General features: G+C 38.0%; 1 protein-coding gene across 1 annotated transcript in view; it reads right to left on the minus strand.

Annotated features, from left to right (window-relative positions):
• Positions 1-27,978, minus strand: part of LOC121737578 (ABC transporter G family member 23) — a 106,772-nt gene that overhangs the window by 60,085 nt on the left and 18,709 nt on the right. Inside the window, exon 2 of the mRNA XM_042129235.1 lies at positions 17,990-18,053. Coding sequence (XP_041985169.1) covers positions 17,990-18,048 — 59 coding nt within the window. The 5' untranslated portion in view covers positions 18,049-18,053. The remainder of the gene's footprint in view (positions 1-17,989; positions 18,054-27,978) is intronic.

The raw sequence follows: 27,978 nt of genomic DNA on the forward strand, positions 1-27,978 counted from the left end.
CAACGACGATTTATATATCTATATATATATATATATATATATATATATATATATATATATATATATATATATATATATATATATATATATATATATATAACTCAAAGGACTGACTGACTGATTGACATAGTGATCTATCAACGCACAGCCCAAACCACTAGACGGATCAGGCTGAATTTTGGCATGCAGGTAGATGTTATAACGTAGGCATCCGCTAAGAAAGGATTTTGATCAATTCCAACCCCAAGGGGTCCAAATAGGGGATGAAAGTTTGTATATAATAATACTTCTTAACGCGAGCGAAGCCGCGGGCAAAAGCTCGTTGCAACATAAATTGCATGACCGAACTGAGTTTGGAAGTCACCTGAAAGTACGAAAGTTCCACGAAATAGTACAATTTTATACGTGGGAGAGCCATGCTTCGGCACGAATGGGCCGGCTCGACCGGAGAAATACCACGTTCTCACAGAAAACCGGCGATAACAGCGCTTGTGCTGTGTTTCGCCGAGTGAGTGAGTTTACCGGAGGCCCAATTCCCTTCCCTATCCTCCCCTTTTCCCTTCCCTTCCCATCCCTATCCTCCCCTATTATCTTATTCCCTCTTAAAAGGCCGGCAACGCACCTGCAGCTCTTCTGATGCTGCGAGTGTCCATGGGCGACGGAAGTTGCTATCCATCAGGTGACCCGTTTGCTCGTTTGCCCCCTTATTTCATAAAAAAAAAAGCCTAGGTGTGAATTTCGTGGACCATATTCTTGAGTCACTACTCTTCCGTAGTACTTGTTATTCGTAGCCTAAAACTAAAATAACGACCTATTCTTTAAACCAATATGGCATCGGGTAGCGAAGCGTCATTTATTAGTTTTTGTCATTGTCAAGTTCGTACATCACACCTTCATAGCACGTTAATGTTGCTAATATGTCTTGGCAATCTTTCTTATGTTGGTAATGAAAAACGTGGAATCCTGAATGATATTAGCAACGATGTACAGTATGCTGTAGAGACCGCACACAACTTTGACACCGCTCCACAAAACTTGATTGTGCAAAATGTGCGTATGTACCATCGAGAAAATTGATTCCTAGGCAGTTGACGGACCTACGTCGTTTAGTCGGCTTATGTCAATTCAATGTTCATAGCTGTTATCGGTCGTTAGGGTTTGACTTACTGTGACCAAATTACTTAGGTCCACCATCTGCCTAGGAATCAACTCTCTGATGTACACTATGAATTAATTACGTATAATACATCTATACCAATAATGGGACATTTTTTTATTTCATAAAATGCGGGGCAAATATCGTCCCACGCGAAAAATATACCATCCTCATCACGTTGATGAGTGGCAGCCTTCCACCGTGTGTTTCTCGTGTAACTTTCTGGCGCGCACTGTAAAACTCTGGAACGAACTGTCACCAGCAGTATTTCCGGACCAATACGAGCTGCAAACGTTCAAGAAGAGAGCGTGTTCCCTCATTTTTTGTTTATGAAATAAGGGGGCAAACGAGCAAACGGGTCACCTGATGGAAAACAACTACCGTCGCCCATGGACACACAACATCAGAAGAGCTGCAGGTGCGTTGCCGGCATTTTAAGAGGGAATACGCTCTCTTCTTGAAGGTTTGCAGGTCGTATTACTATAAATACTGCTGCTACCTAAACAACTCTACATCTGGATTTTTGCCAAGTCGCCATTAAGTTATGTTTCATCTATGTCTTCCTAGCAAAATCCTGATTTCTTTTTTACGCTGTTTCGGTTATTGCGATTACAGCAACAACAAGATAATTAGACGTCTTCTTAAAGCAAGTGGAAAAATACAAAAGTATGCAACGCGAGTATAAAGCTTTAAATTTTTTGTTACAAGACTTACGTCAATCACCTAGACTGCCGATATTATATTTTTTGTGGGACCAGACCGTTATATATCTCTGTTGGTAGATAAACAACATTTTTGTCGTTAATTTTAATGCTTTTTGAATCGTTGTTATTTCGCCAAAACACTATATCCTTTATCCATCCATCTAGTTTAATAAAACTAGATGACGCCCGCAACTCCGTTTCGCCAAAATTCGTTTACCGCACTGGAACCGTATATTCCTCCGGGTTAAAAAGTATCTTATGTCTTTTCCCGGGACTCAAAGTATCTCCATGCCAAATTTCAGCAAAATCGGTTCAGTGGTTTGGGCGTGAAAAGTTAACAGACAGACAGACTTTACAATTTATCTTATAAATAAAATTCTCTTGTCACAATGTTAGTTACCGTACTTCTCCAAAACGGCTTTACTGATTTTTACCTAATTTTATACGCATATTCAGTGGGTCTGAGAATCGGCTACTGGCTACTTTTTATATTGATAAGTGCATTTGTTTAATATATAATTAGAAAATTTAAGAATTCCTTACCACCGTCTTACCACCGTTTAGAATTATCATTACACTATTGACAATTTAAACTTCATAGATGTGACGGTATGTCATCCGTTGGGCCCGCTAGTAATATTATATTAATATTTACTATTTAGTATGGATTCCAATAAAAAGCATGTAAAAAGCAAGCAAGAATATAAAGCACACCCAGTAAAATCGGTTAAACGTATAATCATAAAGACTAAAGAGGCAACAGACAGATAGACAGACAATTCTTTTCATAACTAAATGTACCAGGGACGCATAGCTGCCAGGCGTTTTCCTCATCGCTCTAGCTAGAGTTCTAGTTTATTAGAGTTCATTATGATGTTAGTTATTATAACAAAGCTCAATGTTGCTAATACATACCTACTAATATTTTAAATGCGCAAAACCTGTCTAGCTGTCTGTCTGGCTATCTTTTACCTCTTCATGCTCAAGCTGCTAAACTGTTTTGATGACACTTTGAGTCCGGAAAAGGACATATGACAGGTTTTATGTCAGATAAATTGTGTGTGTCATTCGCAAATTAATTGTTGTCTTGAGTAATTTGTTAATTACGTAGAAACGGTACAATTTTCCGCCAAAATCAGATAAAAACTGTCCTATACCTTTCCTGGGATAAAAAGTATTTCCATACTAATTTAATTGAGGGTGGGTCGCGCCAACTTTCTTTAACTATTTTAACTTTAACTGCAATGCAAAATGTCAAATCTTTGGTTAAATTCAATAATGGACGCCATATTTAACGTTAACCTTGAGCTTGATAAGCTTTCGACAAGGCTATAAATGAACGTGGCGAAAAAAGGAACTAACGCTGTCATCATACAAAAACGCCATTTTTGACAGTTCTCCTTTACCAGCAGCGCCCCCGCCCACGTTCATTTAAAGCCTTGTCGGACCAGCTGTCATCTGTCAAATTCTGTGGTCAAAGTTAAGGTTAAAGTTAAAGTTAGCCTTAACTATAACCACGTGCCTCTGGTGTAACCCACCCTAAGAATTTCGTTGAGTCATCAGCTGCGGTTTTTAACTCACAGACAGACAGACTTTCGCATTTATAAGTGTAGATATCTGATATGAATCATTTCTGTGGCGACTCGTTACTCGCTGTTTCATATCAATTCTATTAAAAAGTCAACGGCCTTTGAATTAGTCACAGACCACAGGCTAAGTTAGGTCTAAGAGCTAGGCCACACTCTAGTCTTCCGTCACGTTATATCAACTGTAAGTTAGCGTATTAACATTCATTGCTCCCATTAACTTGAGTTTCGTTGCGAGGACGCTCTAACGTTTTACATATCTATTGAGACACATTGAAGCGTAGCGTTGTGTTGTCGCAGCGTCAACGTTTCGTTTGACATGCATATTTCATGATAAGCTATCTTTGCGCCGTTGAAATGCGTTGCGTCGTTGCATGTCATCGTTTTAGGGTTGATTCAGACCGCAACGCAACGCGTAGATGCATTTCTAAATTTGTACTGAATTGAAGGCATGTCGCATCGCGCAATTGAAAATCTGTCAAATCCATACAAATTTATGACGCGCCGCGCCTTGCCTCGCCTCGTCGCGTTGCGGTCTATATTGACCCTTACAGCCCCGCTGACTGCGAACTTTTAGTCGGCCGACAGTTTAGTGGAACCGATAGCGTTGCCGCAACGCAGCAACATACAATACGTTACTGCGACGACCCAACGCATCAATGTTTCTTCGTAACACTTTATAACCTGTCAGTCTGTGCCTATTATACACTAATGAGGCCTTACACATGCGAGCCGCGCGTCGTGCAGATTGTTAACAAAGACAATATAATTATTATACCTATTTTATTGTTTTTATGACGGTGACAAGGAAAAGGAATGCTAGAGGAGTTACTAAGGGGTTTGATTTACTATAAAGAAGAAAATGTTTGTATCCAAAGATCTCCGAAACTACTGGGCTGATTTGAACGATATTAGAAGCAGATATGAAGTAAAGCAAGGAAACGGAAAGGATTCAATTGAATGGTGTCATTCGATAAACGCGCTAGTCGTTCAATCGAATTGCAGATTAAACCAGATGACTGCGACATATTGTTGGGTATTATAATCTGTGCGTGTCATAGAGTAAAGACGGCTAGTAGGTATAAACGCTAATATACTCGTACCTACGCCAATCAGCTGATCGATTCGGGAAACAAATTACGCGCGTACGTCAAGGATTGGCTTATTGTTCCCCAAATTTCCCGTTATCCTTGACATTTGTAAAATTTGAATATACGCTAAATTTCTATCACTGAGGCTAGACGTATTATTTCTTTCTCCCGAAAATTACTATCTCTGCAGTAGAAAATCAGTCGAAAATAACTTTCTTCGCACCAAATCGTTGCTGCTTATCACTGGCGGCAACACATATGTATATATCCCTTTATCCCTTTATATTATACTACTTTATTCACTGGGAAATGTACGATTCCCGCGGGATTTAATTGTGTAGTCGTAGGAACTAAGTTATGTTTTAAAAAAAATAGTAATAACTACATGTCTTCCGCTACTCTGTCTCTACAAACCTCATCAAAATCAGTTCAGCTTCTGCGTGAACGTAACAGACAGACAAACTATTGCATTAGTTATAAAACATGGTATTTATATTTTAAACTTAAAAACACGGTCCCTGACCCCGTCTATTAAAAGTTAACTTTTTGCTCACTACGTAAAGTTTGTCATTGTGGAAAATTTTACTAAATATTATGTTAGCATACATTTTTTGTATGACAGTTTCAACTTTAGTAGTTATTTGATAATAATAAATATTGAATATTACGCTGCGGTCGTAGCAGAGGGCGCTACTAGCATATTAGACAGTAAACAATCCGACCACAGTCCGACATGTTGCACACGTCATATCAGAATATTGACAGAAACGTTGTCAAACGTCGAACTTTTTGTTGAAAACAGATATAATTTTGGACAACATTTTGACATTTTCAAAGTTACTGCTGAATATAAACCAGCTAAAATTATAATTATGAAAGTGTCTCTATGGGTGGGTTGCTATAACTGTAACTTTAACTATAGCTTTAACTACAATTCAAAATGTCAAATCTTTGGTTAAAGTCAAAAATGGACGCCATATTTAACCATAACCATAGAGCTCGACAAGGCTTTAAATGAACGTGGCGAAAAAAGGAACTAACGCTGTCATCATACAAAAACGCCATTTTTGACGGTTCTCCTTTACCAGCAGCGCCCCCGCCCACGTTCATTTAAAGCCTTTTCGGACCAGCAACGTCTTCTGTCAAATTCTGTGGTCAAAGTTAAGGTTAAAGTTATAATATTAGCCTTAATTTTAACGCTAACTTTGACCTTAACTTTATCTTTAACCACGCCTCTGGTGCAACCTGTGGGTGCAACCCACCTTATGTCTATCTATAATTATCTCGTGACGCAGAAACCACTGACCCAATTTAGATGTAAGTATATGATTCTTTGAGTCCCAGGAATGGACATAGGTAAAATGACGGCAAAATTACGTTTTTCTGCGCTAGCAATATAGTTAACGACAAAGATCCGATTTCCTTAGATTTTATGCTGCTCCACCCTTTGCCTTTAGATGTTGTGACATTGGCTTGGTGGAGAGGGGTCACTCAAGCTGGGTGGAGTTTCTAGGTTGTTAAAAAGATATCGTTCTGTGTCGAATCTACCCGCCATGTGGCTTAGGACTTTATCGTTCCTGTCTTTTATAGCCATTTTTATGTTATAATCTTTTATGTGTTCGGTTGACACATAAAAGATTATTACATAAATGTTATGTTTATAAAATTATAGTTTACGATATGCTAATAAATCATAATTACAATATAATATGTCATAAAAATATGCATAGAAACTACATAGAAAACATAAAACACCACTCACTAGATGACGCCGCAACTCCGATGGGCTAAAATTCGTTTATCGAGCAAACCGTACATTTTACCGGGACAAAAAGTGTCCTATGTCCTTTCCCGGGACTCTAAGTATTCCCATACCAAAATTAATCGTGTCTTAAGTCTCTAAATGCCCCACTCAGACACGAATATCAATTGCTTATTGTAATTAAATGAAGATTTGAATATAATATGCTCAATACAATATCTGTCAAACTCTTCTTTAAATCAAATTTAAATTTAGTATGTTATTACTTTTAGCGACATTTCGCGAAATAAACCTCAACCTGTTAGTAAATGAGTGAGTGTACGCATAGGCATGCGTACAGCACCTCCTTCCTCTCACGCTGCCTATGCGTACACTCGCATGCAAGAACCTGCAATCACCACCACCACACAAGCAATGATGTTAGCAAATTCGTGCAAGGATTCTCACCACCATGCAAGTTGAAAACCTCGACGTGCGTTTCGCCCCAACACCGGAGCATCCTCAGGATGTGGACTCTACGAGCAACGTCCGTCAAGTCAGTCAGTCTTGACTCTTGACGGACGCGACGTGCCAAACGCGCGTCGAGGTTTTCAACTTGCATGGTGGTGAGAGGCTTTGCACGAATTTGCCAACATTATTGCTTGTGTGGTGGTGGTGTTTGCAGGTTCTTGCATGCGAGTACTTGCATAGGCAGTGTGGGAGAGGAGGGATGTGCTGTACGCATGCCTGCATACACTCTCTCATTCACTAAAGGTTGAGGTTTATTTCGCGGAATATTGTTAAAAATAATAACATACTAAATTTTAAGCTATGGATTTCCGCAAAGTAACGCCTGATTCTATTAACCAAACTTAAATCATCATTAAATGAGTACGGACTTTAGAATTATTGTGGTAAATAAGCAAAATATCATAACTCACAAAAACACTAGAAAAAAAACATTTCACGAATACCAAACATTGACTAATTATTATTATAACTTGATTTTTTGTTCTTTTTTGTTATAATTGTTGTTCTAAATTTAACTTTTAATCGGAGCAGTGTTCAGCTGTTTAACATATTATTATTATTGTTTACAATGAAATCTTTTTGTGAACCAAATCTTTAAAATCAAATCGTGCTTATTAGATTTCCTTCTTAGGGTCAATTCAGACCGCAACGCGACTAGGCTAGGCGAGGCGCGGCGCGGCGCGGCATACATTTGTATGGACTTGACAGATTTCAATTGCGTGAGACGTCGTGCAAGTCTGTCAAATCCGTATAAATTTAGAAATGCATCTACGCGTCGCGTTGCGGTTTGAATCAACCCTTACGCTTTTGGTTATATCCTTGCGAAATCAAGATTTTTTCAATTATATTTTATGCTATTCGTATTTGAGGGTTGATAGTGTTGTCAATACATTATATTATGAAACTTAGCAGATGTCGCCCGCAACTCCGTTGCGCCAAAATTCGTTTATCGCGCGGAAACCGTACATTTTTCGGCATAAAAAGAATCCTATGTCCTTTCCCGGGACTCAAAGTATCTCCATACCAAATTTCAGCAAAATTGGTTCAGCGCTTTAGGCGCGAAGAGGTGACAGACAAACAGACACACTTTATATTAAGTATGAATGTAATTTGATTACATTCTGTAACGTTACAAATACGTACAACTTAGTTGCTACTAAGCCCCGTGTACGCAGTTTAAATTATAATTACAATTTGGTAACACATACGCTTATGTATGTACCAAACGTATGAGGTAAATAATAAAAATAATGAAATATTGCGTTACGGCCGTTTGCCGTCCAACTGGGGCAGTTAAAATTCTCGGAAACTTACTTATGTAACTTTGCCTTTCATGCTGGCCGAAACTGTGGTCATTTTAAGAGGATCTATTAATAATATGTATTTTATTAAGACCATGACCATCTCTATAAAGTAAAATAGTAAGGGTTATTACTTATTAAGTATTGTGCATAGTTCAAACGATGGTAAATAATGGTATAAATTGGTCGCTGTTAAGTATTTGTGTATAAAATAATACGAACGAAAATATTTTTTCGCTATTTAAATTCGCTTACTGCTGGAAAAAATTGTTATTTATCTAGTGGTAAAAAGTTGAATTTCGAATGATTTAATCACTTTTTTACTTTGAATTTTGGCTCATTAATCATTATACTTCTTACTAAAACATTTCAACAATTGTTATCGTTAATTTTTGAACTTCAAAAATTTTATTTTGTTATTTATGTTCATTTATTTCAGCGGATAGAAAGCGTTATTCTCCACCGGGTTTTCAAAGGCCACGGTATCGTATGAATATGAAAAAGTAATTTTTTCAAATATTATAAATGCGAATCTGTCCATCTGTTACCTCTTCACGCCCAAACCACTGAACCGATTTTTCTGAAAGGTATGGGGACACTTTTTGTCCCGGAAAAATGTAAGGTTCCCGCGTGAATAAACGAGTTAAGGCGCACCGGAGTTGCGGGCGTCCGCGTGATGACGTCAAACTAGATGTAGTTTAACGAAAGTGTGTCCGTCTGTCTGTTACTGCTCAACCAATTGTACTGAAATATGGTATGGGGATACTCTGAGTCCCGGAAAAGGACGTATGATACTTTTTATTCCGAAAAAAATCACGGCTACCACGTGATAAACGTATTTTGCAGGCGTTGTTTTTTATACTATTTGGTTGGTTTCGAGCGGATAGAAAGCGTTATTCCCCACCGGGTTTCCAAAGGCCACGGTATCGTATGATTATGAAAAAGTAATAATGAATAATTATATAAGATTGTAGTGTACGAACAGCCTTGCAAGGGCCGAGCTCAAGGCGGTTGTTTTGTGCACGCGAAGTGCGGTCTGCGAAGTTTGTTCATGTTGTAGAATACTTCCGAAGTCTTCAGAATTATCATATAAAATTAACGAAATAACCTTATGCCTTAGCATAGACACCACAAAAGCGACTTCTTTCTTCGGAAGAATAAAGTTACAGATTGATAAGGTAATTCGCCATTTTGGCACTAAAATCTGTCAATATGTCCATTCTTTCCCGTTTCTAATGTTGTTATGGTAGGTAAGCCTGCTGGTCGCTGTTAAGCATTTGTGTATCATCCCACAAAAAAGTGTATTGAGTTATATATGCAGTAAATAGTAATGTTTTTAGATCATTTAGATTAAGACTGTATTCATAACTCAACACCTTGTGGTACACAAATGCTTAAGAGTCTGCTGCCAAAAATATCAAAGCACGCGAGCCCCGCCTACACACCCCGCTAATCGCTATCCTCCAATCGTGATTTAATGATCCCATGAATCGTACCCGCGAGGATTGTACTTTGCGCTGCAGCTAATAGTGAACTATATCGCGTAACAACAGCTCCCGCATTAGTAAAGTACCACACGAAAGTAAAGTCGTAAGGCCCAAAACTGTTTTTGATCATTGCTTAAAAATTAAATACAATACTAATATTTCCTTTAGCCATTATTTTTTTAAGTGTGTGATTGGAGTAGTGCAATTTATTTAATAGTAGTAACTCAATAAGTGTAACAGATATTTATTGTAAAGCCCGGAAAGATTCATAATTCGAAAAATATAACTATCGAGTCAAAATAAGTGAATCGTGTTTTCCGTTAGGCAAATAACAGTACAACGATTAAATAAGTCTCAATTTCATTTAAGTCAATCGTCTTCCGGGGTCATAATACTTATTAGAAAACCCGCTCTTAACAGCCACCATTTAGCCCGGCCGCATATTGTCCGAAATTTCTGATCAGAAACAGTTGAACGTCCGCGCTGTCTCTCACATTTTGTACTGAGCCAAAGTGAGCTCGAACTCGCCGGAAGGATATTTCGGATAGTGTGCGGGGTGGCGGTCCGGCGAAATTCAACTGTTTCTGATCAGAATTCGGACAATGTGCGGCCGGGCTTACCCCGACAAAAAGAGGGGTGTTCTAAATTGGACGTGTCTGTCTGTCAGACTGTGTGTGAGTCTGTCATCAAAATCCTCGTTTCGTACATCTATCAATGATAAGAATTTCTCCACAATATTGATGGTGATGTAGAAACGTGGAAACTGCACATTTTTCCGGGATAAAAACTATTCTTAGTCCTTTCCCAGGGCTCAAAGGATCTCCATTCTCCATACCATTTACCAAAATCAGTTAATCGGTTAAAGCGTGAAGACGTAACAGACACTTTTGCATATTTATACATCTATACATTCTATACATATAAATAAAATTGGAGTCTCTGTTTGTAATATTGAAAGAACCATTTTTTACTACATGCATATGAATTATGAATGTATGTCGGGTACATACACCAAAACAACATTTTTTACAATTTTTGTCTGTATGTTTCTTCCGGCTAATCTCTGAAACAGCGGGAGCTTTTTTGCCGGGACTTTTTTGGTAGATAGCTGATGTAGTAAGGTGTAACTTAGGCTACTTTTTAACCGACTTCCAAAAAAGAGGAGGTTATATTTTACTTTTTTTCATATTTGTTAGCGGACTATCCATCTTTGTTATTATACTATGTTGAAGCGGACGAAGTCGCGGGCAACAGCTAGTCTTATATATAAAATTCTCGTGTCACAATGTTAGGCCGCGTACTCCTCCGAAACGGCTTTACTGATTTTAACCAAATTTTATATGCATATTCAGTGGGTCTGAGAATCGGCTACTGGGTACTTTTTATATTGATAAGTGCATTAGTTGAATAAATATTACTTAATAATAAAATAATACAACTCGAGAGTCGAGACTGACGGCGACCAATGTTTGTGCGACGGGATAGCGATGGACGTTGCCATGGTGACATACTTATTTAGTCACTTTAATAAAATAATAATATGCTCGAAATACTTTATATTATGATGGCAAAGCAACGTTTGCCGGGACAGCTAGTATATTTTTAATATTAGTGTATATTACAAGTATAATCAAATGAGTTATTACTTATTATAATCAGTAAATTGACCGAAAACTTCCAAAGCCATACAACGCACGTTAACTCAACTCGACAAGGACCAAAACCTGTTATACACACGATGTGTTATAACTAGATACACTAATCATAAGACTATAGGAAAAAGTATCTCTGTCTTTTCTTTTTACTGAAATAAAACGAGCAAGCAAACGGGTCGCCTGATGGAAAGCAACTTCCGTCGCCCATGGACACTTGCAACATCAAAAGAGCTGCAGGTGCGTTGCCGGCATAAGGGAGGGTAAGGAAGGGAATAGGGAAGGGTAGGGAACGGAATAGGGTAGGGGATTGGGCCTCCGGTAAATTCACTCACTCGGCGAAACACAGCGCAAGCGCTGTTTCACGCAGGTTTTCTGTGAGCCGGTGGCACGTCGAGTCGGCCCATTCGTGCCGAAGCATGGCTCTACCACGTAAAATCTGTCTGGGATGTCTGTCTGTTACTAGTCTAGATTTTAAACTAGACTAGTACTAGCTTTTGTCCGCGGCGTCACCCGCGTAGAATTCTGAGAACGACATAATTTAAGAAGAAAAAACATAGCTCTTTATACATGATTCCTATGATCAGGCACACACCCGCTTTATTTCGTTGTAAAATTTTTGAAACAGTAGTTTTAGACAGAACTTCTTCAAACAAAAACTTTACCTGTTACGTAATAGACCTCTACGTCTACAAATTATTAGTTTTAAATTATAATTCTAATACAGAATAATTATTACTGTTGGTGCGTAATATAAACAGGAAAGTTACTTGAAAATGTCACAATTTATAATGGGTATTTCCGAAATATAGCCCAGTTTATTAGCCAGCGTTCATGACGTCAAGAATCTACGCCATATTGTTGATTCGTTCCGAAATATTCGCCAGTGCATTGACGTATATGACTTTGTTGGGATTTCATTATAATACGTCACACGTTTCTCACCTGCACCAGTGCAATATGTCGTCGGATACATGACGTCATGATCACTGATACAATCTGTCAAAAAAGTCATGAAATTAAAAAGTGGCAACATCGTAGTGTCATCCCTTTTTTCTTAGATTGATTTGAAAGGGATGACACTACGATGTTGCCACTTTTTAATTTCATGACTTTTTTGACAGACAGACAGGTTTTATTTCTGAACCTAAACTGTTAATTATTATTATTGTATGTAATATTTTCTTGTACTTAAAATAACCACAGCATCTACACTCACACATCTATGTTCGTTTGTTCATCGCTGAGGCCGATCATCGTGTTTACCGCCTGCAAACAAAGGGTAATGTGTTTCGCGGAATGTACTTACTAAGTACCTAGTACTTGTAACCTTTAGCATAATAATGAGCGTTAACGTTGTGACGTTAATTCGTCATAAACGTCTTCTATATCTTCTTAGTTCTATTACATTTATACAATTAAAGCCCCCGCAGACTGCAAACTTTTAATCGGCCGATAGTTTGGCTTGGCTCTTGTTCTGTATGAAGCTGTATGGAAGTGCGCATATTACAAAGATACCGAGTCGGCCGATAATTGAGTTTGATGGGCTATACGATTGCCTTTAAACTTAACCATCTACAAACTGTCGGCCGATGCTAAATCAGTACGACGTCGCCTATTGTTTGGTCGGCCGATTCGGCAGAAATCCGAATCGTGTCAAATTTTCCATTCATTCAATTATCGCTGTGAATGGAACCGTGCGAGAGCAATCGGCCAGATGTTGGCTGGAGTGCGCGCCTACCACCAATCTGACTGTCTAGTTGGCGTAGTGTGCGCGCTGCCAGCCCAACCCGACCAAACTAAATCGGCCGATTAAAAGTCTTCAGTCTGCGGGGGCTCTTGGTAATCCATAACGGTGGAAGACGTAGTAAACTACATCTGTGAGAAGACCACCTACACCTTGAGGGTGGAGCGTCTGCACTCTCGCCACAAAGTGAAGGGAAACACCCTCCAAAATTTCGAGACTTTCTATCTTCACATGACGCTGGGGCAGTGCCGTAAATAGGGCGGTGCCACCGGTGCCCAGGTACAGGGCGTAGACTCTGGGGGGGCGCAAAAATGGCCAAACCAGGCAGGAGTATTATTTTTTTTCGGTTTGCTCCCGATAATAGTTCCCGCTGCGCCTCTAGAGCACGATTCCTCTAAAAAGCAAGGACGCAGTTGTAAAAGCTCGCACAGGGCGCAAAAAAGACTGTTTACGGCACTGCGCTGGGGTATACCGAAGAGTTACGTTAATGTCAATTAACATTTAAATTAACCTGGAAAGCCATGTCCTGTTCTCTTACGTCACTAGCTGACGCACAGGCGCCGTCAGTTCGACGTGACCCTATAAATACTACGTCAGTGATCTTTTAGTCGATCATTAAGCTAGAAATAATTATTCAGTGGTCTTATAACTTATAACACGTTTTCGGACGTAAATAGCTATTAATATTTCCATACTAGAATGCACGCGTAGAAGCAGTCTCCCGATGAAACGTACATTTTCCTACAATAAAACGTATCATGTGTCCATCCTTGTTGTCTGCTCTATATCTGTGCCAATGTCTACTCTATATCTGTGTCAAATTTTATCAAAATTGGTCCAGTAATTTTGGAGCCTTGCAATTATTGTGCGTATGTCTGCTGTCTGTCAGCTGCCCCCTCCTGCCCCCCCCCCCCCCCCCCCTCGGTACGCCAATGTACAGACGTATTTTCGCGTTTATAATATTAAAACGAATAAAGTTATTAATTATAATAAATTCATGATGACAGATGAATAATAATTAATTAAGGCCCCAAAACAAACATCGAACTGTCGCAAAATGTATTCTTGGTAATACCTAAACTGACGTATGATATTGACCATGCAGTGGCGTAGCTACTGAGGGGTAAGTTAGGGCTATGCACCGGGCCCACAAATTTTGCTGTCATTAACTCCTAAGGTATATCCAGATCATAGTGACTCTATCTAAAAGATTAAGAAGAATAATTGACATTTCATTATAGTAATTTCATTTTATATGGACTATGTGTCTGAAATAAATGATTTGAAAGTTGAATTTGAATTGGCGACGTCAATTTTTTTAATACAATTCGGATAAGAGGGCCTCGCCTTCATTAAATTAAGAATATTTAAATTGGCACCCGTCAAAAATTTCTAACTACGGCTCCTATCAGATAAGCTCGCATATTTACGTCTTGCGTCGCCACTGATTGAGGCCCCACTGAGTTTTGGGGTCCTCGGTTACGTAGCTACGCCACTGCGTAGCATCCGGCGCTAGAGGCCGCTGAGTGTTTACTAAACTAAATTACTAAGAACAATAATTGTTATAAGTCATCTACATTGAGAAATACCTTCGGAAAACACGAAGGTTTCACCTAAAATGTACTTCTGAGGACGTATCCTTGTTTAAAAATTTAAAATCTAAACTAAAACTTATTATAAATGCTAAAGTGTACGTCTGTTTGTCTATCTGATACCTCTTCACGCCCAAACCACTGAACGCATTTTGCAGAAATTTGGTATTCTATATACCTACGTAATAAAAAAACAATAGCAAAACTCAATGAGCAAAGCTGTTTAATTTACTTAGATTATTTCGATTAGATTTGATGTTACAACTCTGCTGATTGGCAAAACCATACTCTCAGCGCCATCTATCCTTGACTCATTGAAATATCGATTAAATTACAAAGTTTCACCAGACAGTGGATAGATGGCGTTGTAATATTATAGGTGCCACATATCGCTAATAGATGGCGCTAACCACTTGTATGACTACAAAAATATATTTTATTAAGTTGGACTCAATTCTTGCATCCTTAAAAATTAAAATATTATGTTAACGGTAAAATAATTTTATTCTAAAGATGTTTAGAATAATTTGAGATTACTGTCACTATGTTTCCTATTCGGTGTATAATTTATAATAATGTAACGGTTCTACGAAAAAAAAAGCGGAATGGAACAATAAATCAGGTTTTTTTGCAGTCTGGATCTTTGTTTTAAAAGTATATTTATGAAACACTAGCGACCCGCCCCGGCGTCGCACGGGTACAAAATATATAGCCACTGAAAAAATTATTAAAATACACAGCCTATAATCCTTCACGTGGTCTACTTCTTATCTGTGCCAAATAACATAAAAATTGCTTCAGTAGTTCGCGAGATAAGCCCTTTGTTATTGAGAAAAAACTAATTTGGCGATGAGTCCGCGTCGTTCTTTTTCACCTGGCATATGAAAGACGGGCGTGAGTGTGTAGAGAGACGGACGATGTTTGATTTTTGGGGTTAGTCGCCCTCCTAACTATAATTAAATGAAGATTTTGACAATTAATACCGGAATAAATTATCCGTCAAACCTTTGGGCAAACTCTTCATTAAATATTCAAATGATCATTAAAATATGTTTCTGAGTGCGGCAGTAAGACAATATTTTTAAACAATACAATATCAGAGACTAGGGTTGCCAGGTGAGTCACGAAAAAATACCGGACAACCAAATGCAGGGGGGGAGGGGGGTTATGGTAGGTCGCAAAAATACAGTTTTTTAACTACCCGAAGATTCATCAATTTTTGTTTGCATTCCGATCTACGCAGAACGAACTTACAGTGTCTTGAAGCCGAGGTTCAACCTCGGAAGGAACCTCGGCTTCAAGACACTGTAAGTTCGTTCTGCGTAGATCGGAATACAGTTTTTTATATTATTATTGCAGTCATAAAATTGTGGCCGCCATATGCTATAACTTACATAACGAAATAAAGGTAGGAGCTTCTAATAAAATAAAAATAGGTACCAGTAACACCGACTTTTCTCAAAATACCGGACATTGTTCTGTTTATTTTTTACCGGACAGGCCTCGAAAATACCGGACTGTACGCTTAAATACCGGACACCTGGCAACCCTATCAGAGACGGATATCATAAAAACCAACAAGTCGACTATTTAGTATTTAGTGGTTAAACAGTGTAAAATTACTTATTAGATAATACCGCTAATATTGATTTTGCCTAGTTTAGTCAGTACTTACTTAAGGCAATTTTTTTGTGTGAATAACACTAAACCATCGGTTTTGACACACAGTTTAATTTAAAACATGCGTGAATAAGTAAAACAAGCTTAGTTTACAAGATTAAAGGCATATAAAGCTCCTATGTACTGCGCAGATGCTTGGACACTACTATAAGAGTGGTATGTACTCCGATACTATGTACTAACAAGATCAATGTAACATTGTAACTCCAAAATTCAATAATTTGACGTGTACAGGGTGTAAACTAAGTGATAAAATATGATAATACTTGATGTGTTTGTGTCCCTTATATTATAGAGTTCACTGCGTAAGTATCAGCGCTGAAGAAGTTTTTTTTAAATATTTTATGGGCATGGGCAAGGGTCATGGAGTGGCCTTATATATATGCAAAAATATTAAAAAAGTAACTCATTCAGCGCTGCTACTTTAACAGCTAACTCTATACAGGGATGTCACACAGACCCTTAATAATTATAATCACTTTGTTTTATTACATCCCGTTAGATGAAAAATAATTCTATTTTGCATTAAGATAGGAAACTGGATCAAAAAGATTCGAAGCTATACTAAAATAATAGTAGACTGTATATTGGCATATCACACTATCGTCAAAATTAAGAGTCAATCGATTGCATAACGACCATAATATTATCGCATAATATGTTGACATAGATACAATAATAATTATTGTGTCGTTACTCGTTACTTAATACTAACACTAAATACATTAAATAGAAAGTATGAATGACTTCGAATTAGAAACTACTTAATTATTGTAACTTTAACCCACTCTATCACACCCACTCTCCTAACAAAAAATATACTTAGGTTATGGGGTGGATCTAAAGCCGGGTCCAGACGAGTGTAACGTGTAATGTAATTCACCGTGTAATGTAACACGAATTCTACGTGTGGACGGCACTACGAACATTACATGTAACGCTCGGGGTTTATCCATCGGCTGTCGGTTTTCGCGCGAGCACAAAGGCTCGTTTGGACAATTCGCTTTGAGTTCGTGTGCCGTCCACACTGTTGACGCTAAATTACACGTAATCTTACATTACTCGTCTGGACCCGGCTTAAGCCGATAGCCTATCCGGCACTTATCAGAAAGTGGTGAAACAGGCCCTTAGTTTAGTAGGTAACTGGATTTTTAAAGATTTCTTTACTTCAAAGTTGGCCCTAGGTTAAAATAGTGTAATTCATCTAGATATTCTTCTTTATGCAAGTGTTGTTTTTGCCTGTTTAATAGCTGGATAGCACTTTATAATTCTCCACTCGTGTGTCTAATCTCTCTTTTTCTTGGTTTTTATTATAGGTCTACCAGAATCTGATGGCAATTTTTGACAGCAGATTTTCAAAAAATATCCTCGATCATTGGATAAATTTTTGTATTTGCATGTTTAACACACAGAATCAGCCGCTATAAGAAAAAAAAAGGATTAAAATGTTTTGCCCCGGTATTGCAAGAATCAATTTATTTTCTCACTTTTTGCCATCAGATTCTGGTAGACCTATAATAAAAACCAAGAAAAAGATAGATTAGACACACGAGTGGAGAATTATAAATCTAAGTGAAATCAGATACTGAAGTACTGACATCTCCAGGGTCTACCAATCAACAATTCTCTTAGTCTACTGGTTTACACTTATAAACTGGCTTACTAATAATCCTTCTACAGATATAAGATAGATCTTATGGTCTACTAATCTGTCTACTTACGCGGTAGTCCAGCTGAACATCTGCTTGACCCGTTCCGTCCTTAGGTCTTTCGACGCCATTTTATCTGGAGAAAAAAAAGCTTTTTTAATAAAAAGAAGAAAATACTAGATTTCCATAAAACTAAACTCAACAGCTTTTGGATTACACTTTTGACGGAAATTTTAAATTATAAATTTGAAACAAATATGGTAATTTTCGAGTAGACAATAGACAATTCATATTAATTTTAATTGAAATGAAAAAAAAGTTTTTTTTTTTCATTTAAACTTAATAATATGTCAGATCTGCATTTGCATATTATTACTATGGAAAAGATAATAATAATTACTTGATTAGATAAAACAATAACAAAAGGTTGAGACATTAAAACAAAGATAATAATAACCTTCAGAATAATAATATTATGCTAATCCAAAATCAATTATTATTATTATCCTACAACCTGTATATTTTGTGTTACACTTTACGGAAAAACCTACGCCTACGGATTTGTGCTTTAAAATTAAAGCAAGGCTTTGTTTGGAAAAACGACCCTAGTGTCCTAAACGTAATAATATCCTACTGGAACTCTACATTTTCGAATCAGGCGGTGACCTTGCGAGCTGTTGTATCATCAGAGAAACTGACTTGCATTTTTAACCAAAAAGGAAGTTACATGTTCGGCTGTGTATGTGTTTTATTTGAGCAATATTTAATTGAATTATGGGTGGCCTAAATACTTTGTACTACGTGACTGACGTTTTAATGGATTCTCTAATATGAATATTATAATTAACTAATCGACGAAGACGCGGTCATAATAGAGAATATTACTCTGTGGTCGGAGCAGAGGACGCCACTAGCACAAACAGTAAACAATCCGACCACAATCCGACCACAATCCGACCACAATCCGACATGTTGCACACGTCTTATCAGCGGGGATAAAATTGGCCACATTTAGCAATAATTCCTCTCAATCAATTCAGCAAATGAATTGTCAAAACTGTCAAACTGACGAATGTCAAATTAGTACGAATTACAATACTGTAGGTACTCGGCGAAACATGGCGCTAGCGGTCACTGACTCCCTATCAAAAACTTGTCATTTTCTATATTAACCGCGAACGCGATTGACAATGAAGTGTCAGATGTTGTCAATCGCGACTTTGTATAGAAAATGACAAGTTTTTGACAAGCCAATGACCGCTACCGCCATGTTTCGCCGAGTACAGTATAGACATGAATGCCAAATTTGCAAGCAGAGTGACCATTTTGCTTTTAAAAAAAACCGGCCAAGTGCGAGTCGGACTCGCGCACCGAGGGTTCCGTACAAACCTGCAAGGTTTACAAAGTAACTACTTAAAATTTTAAGCTTTTCGGAATTTTTCTGTTACCTGTGCTGTAAGCTATTGCTTCTTACCAAATTTCGAGATTCTATGTCAACGGGAAGTGGTCTTTAGGTTTTAATCCCCTTGCGTGTAGTTGCGAGTTTCAAAATATGCGGTATCAATGGTTGTACTTTTGCGTTTTGCGTTTTTGCGTTGACTTAGAATTTTTTTTTTTTCACGGGTTAAAGGCAATTAGATCTAAGTATTTGATATGAATTTCAACTTGATAGCTCTACGCGTTCATGAGGAAAAAAGTAATAAGTTTATATTTATTAAAAAATATATATTTTGTAATGTAACTAAAAATTTAAGGTTTTCGGAATTTTTCCTTTATGTGTGCTATAAAACGTTGCTTCATGCCAAATTTCAAGATTCTAGGTCGACTGGAAGTACCCTTTAGGTTTTGATTCCCTTGCGAGTACTTGCGAGTTTCAAAATATGCAGCTTAAATTGCTGTTTCTTTTGATTGCGTTGACATAGAAGTTTGATTTTGTTACAGCTTAAAGGTATTATAGACCTGAGTATTTGGTATGAATTTCAATTTAATACCACTACGCGTTTATGAGGAAATGGGTAGTAAGTTTAAAATTATTAAAAAAATATATATTATGTGATGTAACTAAAAATTTATGGTTTTCGTAATTTTTCCTTTATCTATGCTATAAGTCGTTGCTTCGTACCAAATTTCAAGATTCTGAGTTCACGGGAAGCACCCTGTAGGTTTTGATTCCCTTGCAAGTGTCGAAAATTTGCGGCATAAACGGCTGTATCTTTTGATTGCGTTGGCTTAGAAGTTTGATTTTTTCACAGCTTCAAGGGACAGTAGACCTGAGTAATTGATATAAATTTCAGCTTCATACCTCCACGCGTTCCTGAGAAAAAGGGTCTTGACAGACGGACGGACGGACAGACGGACAACAAAGTGATCCTATAAGGGTTCCGTTTTTTCCTTTTGAGGTACGGAACCCTAAAAAGAATCATATTATGGTTCATAATATGATTCTCCGAAGCGATCACTTTAGTCCCGCAGAATATTGACAGAAACGTGGTCAAACGTCAAACATAACTTATTGTTTACGCTTTACCGTCTATGGCTGGTGCTGCCTGGTGTGAAAACACTGCAGTAATTTTAAATCCTCCTATTTAGGGATGCCAGGTGTGTCGCTAAAAAAATACCGAACAACCACCCTCCCCTCCCCTCCCCAGGGGGGTGTTTATTTGCTACAATACGTTCTTTAAAGTTAGTGCAACTCGAGTTTATGTGGAAAAAAACACAGTTCACTTTTCACAGTCTCTAGAGTCTAGACCTGACACTGAAAATGCGCTCGACGAAGGCGTTCGATACGGGAATGCTGCATATTATGCCTACTTTTGTAGGCGCTTGTGACCAGTGCTGCCGACTTTCCTCAAAATACCGGACATTGTTCTGTCCGGTATGACCATTTATTTTTTACCAGACAGGCCTCGAAAATACCGGACTGTACGCTTAAATACCGGACATCTGGCAACCCTACTCCTATTACAACTCCGTTGCGCCAAAACACGTTTATCGCGGGAACCGTACATTTTTCCGGGATAAAATGTATCCTATGTCCTTTCCCGGGACAGGAAGTATCTCCATACCAAACAGCAAAATCGGTTCAGCTGTTTGGCCGTGAAAAGTAGCACGTATTTGGTGTTTTTGGATGTTTGCTATAATAATAATTGCATTAAATCATTTCAATGTTTCAATTCAAACCGCATCGGGAAGTGATTGTTTTTATTATTTTCGTTCATTTCTTATTTGCACACTTACGGATTTTGTCGTGAACCACTTTCCTTATCTAATGTTTGTGTGCTACTTTTAGCGGGTGGTTTGAGTGAGGCCACGGTCGCAGCCAAAGGGGAACAAGAGAAGTACTCTGCGACAAATTATATGGAACTAATGCTGTTTTCATACAAAAACGTCATTTTTGACAGTTGTCCTTTACTGCAGTGTCAGCTCAGTCCACCCGTGACCACGGCTGCTGTAAAGTAGCCGAAACGTCGGGATTAATAAAAGTGCTCCGCGACAAAATCCGTAAGTGTTTGAACATTGTAATATAATACACAAACACAAAGATTAGATGAAAAAATCTAATCTTTGTGTGGACTCTCTGGTTTATATCTATCAGTAGCGGTAGCACGGCGACCAGCGGAAATGCGAAAGTATGGACAAACTGTGGAAATAAACATAAGGTGCCGTTCCGATCTTTTTTCGTTCCGAAAAATTCAATTAAAATGCCACTTTATGACACACTATAGTATATGTCATAATGTAGGATATTATTTGAATAATAATAATATAACTATAGTCTGTCATAAAGTGGCTTTTTAATTGAATTATTCGGAACTAAAAAAGATCGAAACGGCACCTTAAGTTTATCTCCACAGTTTGTGACTATAGTCTGTCATAAAGTGGCATTTTAATTGAATTTTTCGGAACGAAAAAAGATCGGAACGGCACCTTAGGTTTATTTCCACAGTTTGTCCATACTTTCGCATTTCCGCTGGTCGCCGTGCTACCGCTACTGGTTTACATGTATTTCTATGAAATACCCTGCATAGCTAGCGACACTATGCATAGAAACACATAGAAAACAGTAGTGTCGCGCCGACACGTCGTCTGCTGCAACTATATAATATAATATGGAGGTTATGGTCTTGTAATAACGACAACATAAATATAATTAGCAATTTACCGGCTAAAGTCAAAGGCCTAGGTTATAGATACAAGGACTAGCCATTTTGCTAAGCAATTATATATCTGCTTTTATGGTTAAATCCATATTTAATATTACTATGTGTGTCTGTCTGACTATCAACCGATATTGATGAAATTTTGGTATATAGATACTTCGAGTGCCGGGAAAGGACACAGGATACTTTTTATGTCGGAAAAATGTACGGTTCCATCGCAATTAACCCATTTTTCTGCGCAGAGGAGTTGCGGGAGACATTTAGCACTAAATAAAGTGTATGTTACTGTATGCTGAATTTGAAAAAGTTTGGTATGGAGATATGGCCGTCATACTATTATCGAACTCTACAACCGTCATATGCATGTATGTTGCATGTATACGTGGGAGAGCCATGCTTCGGCACGAATGGGCCGGCTCGACCGGAGAAATACCACGTTCTCACAGAAAACCGGCGTGAAACAGCGCTTGCGCTGTGTTTCGCCGAGTGAGTGAGTTTACCGGAGGCCCAATTCCCTTCCCTATCCTCCCCTATTCCCTTCTCTTCCCATCCCTACCCTCCCCTATTACCCTATTCCCTCTTCAAAGGCCGGCAACGCACCTGCAGCTCTTCTGATGCTGCGAGTGTCCATGGGCGACGGAAGTTGCTTTCCATCAGGTGACCCGTTTGCTCGTTTGCACCCTTATTTCATAAAAAAAAATGTTGCTAAAATCCTCCGAAACGGCTGGACCGATTTTGATATAATTTAGTATCTTATCGGATCTCGGAGAATCGACCAACATCCATCCCGACAAACTTATGTTGAGTACGAGTATGAAGAATAATTCTGCATACTCAAAATAATTTTGCGGGACAATAAACATACAGTATGATGTTATAAGTTTAAGTCAATTAAGTAGGTTAATACAAACTATAATTTGGAAAACAATGTTAAAGCTACAATAATACCTAATCATTAAATTATTTACCGTTTTTCTGTCTATTTATTTTAAAGCTAAAATTAATATAAAACAAAAAATATGAATGAACTAAATAAGAATTGCATTTAATAATATTATGTTTATTAATAATAAAATAACTTAAGCAGAAAACTCCAAAATATGCAGCAATTAAGTGCATTCTTTTAAAATAACTTTGCTTATGTTGGTTTCGTTAAATTTTTATAGCTTCTCAGAACTTCTTCGTATAGTCTGGTTTCCGAACGCGTAGAGATTTGGTCATTGACTCTACCGCTGTGGTCTGCGACCAACTTGTTACTATCAATACTAATATATAGCTCTACCATACAGTTGTCGTATGCGTTGTGTTCATATAGGATAACTAGATAACGCCCGCAACTCCGTTGCACCAAAACTCGTTAATTGCACGGGGACCGTACATTTTTCTGGGACAAAAAGTATCCCGGGACTCAAAGTATCTTCATGCCAAACTTCAGCAAAATCGGTTCAGCGGTTTGGGCTTGAAGAGGTAACAGACAGACAGATGCATTATATTTAGGCACCAAAGGCTCAGCCCGATCGGTTAAAAATTAATAGAGTTTCATACAAACTTTCATCCTCTATTTTATCCCTTTGGGGATAGAATTGATCAAAATTCTTTCTTAGAGGATGCCTACGTCAAAATTTCTACCTGCATGCCAAATTTCAGCCCAATTCGTCCAGTGGTTTGGGCAGTTTTTCATACTAACTTTAAACCCCTATTCCACCCCTTTAGGGATAGGTTTTTCTGAAATGCTTAAATACGTATCTTTTTGTTATTAATCGGTAGCCCAAAAATAAAGCTTCATGAAATGACAGACTTTCATTTTAACTTTCAACCCCTATTTCACCCCTTGGGGGTAGAATTTCTAGAAACGCTTAAGCACGTATCCATTAATTTTTAATCAGTAGTCCAAAAAAAAGTTTCATGTTTCTAACTTAAGAAATGACGGACTTTCATTTAAACTTTTAACCCCTATTTCATCCCCTGCGGGATATAATTTCCAAAATTCCTTCCTCAGTGGATGTTGTTACTTAATACTATATATATAATACACTTAATAAAACAACCCTACTTAACAAATTTCGTGGCTGTAACTTTTGCTCAGCGATGATGAATCAGTCAGTCAGGAGTCAGACATGTTATTTTATATGTAGGTATAGATTAAACTGCTTAAATGTAAATATTATCCATTCGGTTTTTCATGTTTTTGTTTATTAGTATTGAATCCGCTACACAGTAATAAAAAATGAATATTTACCTCAAAGTCATCTCATTTTGCAATATTTAATAATAAACAATGCGCATACATAATTATATGATTACCACACAAACTCAGCATCAACTTATTATATTTTTAATTTCCTTATCATTCATCATTCATCAATCATTCGATGATCAAGATTCAAGATCAAGTAACAATGCATGAAGAATTAAAAAATTAACATAAGGCTTCTTACAGAAGAAGCAGCCGTCGACAGTTGATGGCTGCCGTCTACAAGTGCCGAAAGAAGATGCGATAGTCTGTCTGTCTGTCTGTTACCTCTTCACGCCCAAACCGCTAAACCGATTTTGCTGAAATCTGGTATGGAGATACTTTGAGCCCCAAGAAAGGACATACTTTTTATTCCGAAAAATGTACAATTCCCGCGTGATAAAAGAGTTTTGGCGCAAAGGAGTCATGGGCGTCATCTATCAGCCTATATTTTATCATTTTTGAGCGATGATAATGTTGATGATGATGATGAATGAACACAGATCGATCCCCCGCGGCAGAACCTCAATCTCACACACGTTTACATAAGTGTGACGTGCGGTTTTTGCGTGTTATACAATGCATAACATAACTTTTGAAAGGAGGATATACACAGGCCTAGATAATACAAGCTTCATCTACACTAGTTCATACGTAAAGTGTATGTTCTGAACTGTAACCCAGTATACTAGCCAGGCCGATTCTCAGCCCCCCAGGATTTCTTTTCCAGTCCCATTGCTGGGCAAAGGCCTCCCCTCTTTCCTACCGCATGTCTCTATCCTTTGCCCATTCTTTATCAGCAGCGTCTAGTTCGTCGCGCCGCCTTTTCTTGGGTCTGCCCAGCGGTGATAAGCACACGAAATTTCAACACATTCGATGTAGCCTTTTTTTTACAAAAAATAAGGGGGGCAAACGAGCAAACGGCCAACGGACTTGGTAGCTCAAGCCGGGGGTCGCGGGTTCGAATCCCGCCGACAGAACCAAAAGTTTTCATATTTCCTGGGTCATGGATGTGTATTAAATATTATGTGTATGATATAATAAAAATCTTAAATATATGTGAGTATAGTATATTATATACCCGTACACAAATCCTTCTGCAGGTACTTACCACAGTGCCAGACTGACGTGGTGTGAAGCGTCCATAGATATTATATTATTAGATAAAATTTCAGACGAGTACAGCAACTTGAAAAGGCCACTTATTTATATTGTACATCCACTAAGTATCTATTAAGTGATAACATATAATATTGTATATTACAGCCTCTTTACGTGGCATGTACGTGGTACGTGACATATGTTTACGTAAGTAGGGGTGTAATTATGTCCCCTCGGCCCCGGGCTTGAAGGCGAACCGCCATAATCTCAGACATTTTGTCATTTACATCGGACGGATATAAATTATAATGAGCTTTCTTTGTAAATCGGTATTACTTAGTACTAACAAAATTATGTTAAGTGCCAATAGATGTCACCGCGGGAGAGCCATGCTTCGGCACGAATGGGCTGGCTCGACCGGAGAAATACCACGGGCTCACAGAAAACCGGCGTGAAACAGCGCTTGCGCTGTGGTTCGCCGGGTGAGTGAGCATACCGGAGGCCCAAATATCCCTTCCTATTCCCTTCCCTACCCTCCCCTATTCCCTTCCCTTCCCATCCCTACCCTCCCCTATTACAATCCCCTTTTAAAATGCCGGCAACGCACCTGCAGCTCTTCTGATGTTGCGAGTGTCCATGGGCGAAGGTAGTTGCTTTCCATCAGGTTACCCGTTTGCTCGTTAACCCCCTTATTTCATTAAAAAAATGTACAAGATGTGCCTGTCTTTGCCTGGCACAATAGTAAAGTCATATGATAGGTAGACAAAGAAAACAAACCTTGAAGACGCTGAAAAACATCTTTATAAGCTGACATATAGGAGAAGAAAAATAATCTCGCATAATCTATAGGTACTTATAATAAAATCGTAGAGGTAAAATTTTTGTACATTAAAAATAAACTTGAAAAAACGAGTCAGGGGCATATTAGAAGAGTAGTAGAACACATTTCAACTGTTTTTGAAATTTTTGTTTCTCTGTCTGTTTGTCTGTATGTCTGTTTGTACAGGCTAATCTCTGAATCCGCTGGATCGATTTCAATGAAATTTAGCATGATGATACCTTACATCCCTGGTCAACATCTTAGACTTTTTTTTAACCGACTTTCAAAAAAGGAGGAGTTAATGTTTACTTTGCTGTTTGTGGTCAGATTTTCAAAATTCTTTTTTTGTCGTATAAATTGCCCGAATTTGATACCATGTTTACAATAAAATCGGCCAAATGCGAGTCGGACTCGCGCACGAAGGGTTCCGTACCGTTATAAAGAAAAAATAGGCCAAAAGTTGTGTTTTTGTATGGGAGCTCCCCTTCGATTTTAATTATATTCTAATTTTATTATTAGTTATTAAAGTACACATATCATTAAGGATTCTGTGAAAATTTCAACTGCCTGCCTGTTGTCATTATTGATATCGAGCAAAAAATGCCAAAAAAATCATGTTTGTTGTACGGGAGCCCCCCTTAAATATTGATTTTATTTTGTTTTCAGTATTTGTTGTTATAGCGGCAACAGATATACACAATCTGTAAAAAATTCAGAACTTTAGCTTAACGGTTCTTGACATACAGCCTGGAGACAGACAGACGGACAGACAACGAAGTCTTAGTAATAGGGTCACGTTTTTACCCTTTGGGTACGGAACCCTAAAAACTCCTCGAAATCGTGGTTTAATTGTAGATTATGAATCTGAGAATAAGAGGTAGGTTACAGAGGGATAGATGCCTACATTAAATCCCGTCTTCTGTAGTCTATCCTTTATCTTCGTCACATGTTCCTTTCTGCTGCCTGTGGCCCCCATCCCCTGTCCACGCCAAGCGGTCTTCGAAGAAAGGATTTTTCAAAACGATAAGTATCTGAGGTTCAAGTTTCCTGGGTCTTTGATGTAAATTAAAAATTTCGTGTGTAATATAGATCCAAATTAAATAGTCGTAGATGGGTGTTAAATTTTCTAAACCTCAATTTTAATAACATACATTCACGCGGACGAAGTTGCGGGCAACAGCTAGTATAATAATATTATGGTGATAATATAGTGCATTGCAGCAAAAAGTATCAGCTCTATTTAGGTATAAGTTTACATGAACCAGTACAAGAAGTGATTTTATGACTGGGCACCCCTTTACAATGTCAACATTATTTTATTTTAATTTTACATATTATTTTTAATATCTCTGCGTGTTATGGGAAATAAAGACCTTTTATTTATTATTTATTTAAACTGCATACTACAGCAAAAAAAAATAGTTAAAATATGCAGCATATCAGGAAATGAAGGCCCCAGTGCTTGGCCTTGCAGAGGCATATTACAGCCTTTGAAAAAAAATATTAAAATGTATCTATTTAAATAAAAATGAATTGTAAATCTAAAACTCGAGAACGGTTGAAGCGATTTGGCTAATTTTAGTTTGGAATGATCGTGGAAGTCCGGGGAAGAGTCATTTATGAATAAGGGCTTTGTTACACCTTTTTTTATGAAACTAGGGACAAACGAGCAAACGGGTCACCTGATGGAAAGCAACTTCCGTCGCTCATGGACACTCGCAGCATCAGAAGAGTTGCAGGTGCGTTG

The sequence above is a fragment of the Aricia agestis genome, chromosome 21 (assembly GCF_905147365.1).
Source record: "Aricia agestis chromosome 21, ilAriAges1.1, whole genome shotgun sequence".
NCBI classification, from domain to species: Eukaryota; Metazoa; Arthropoda; class Insecta; order Lepidoptera; family Lycaenidae; genus Aricia; species Aricia agestis.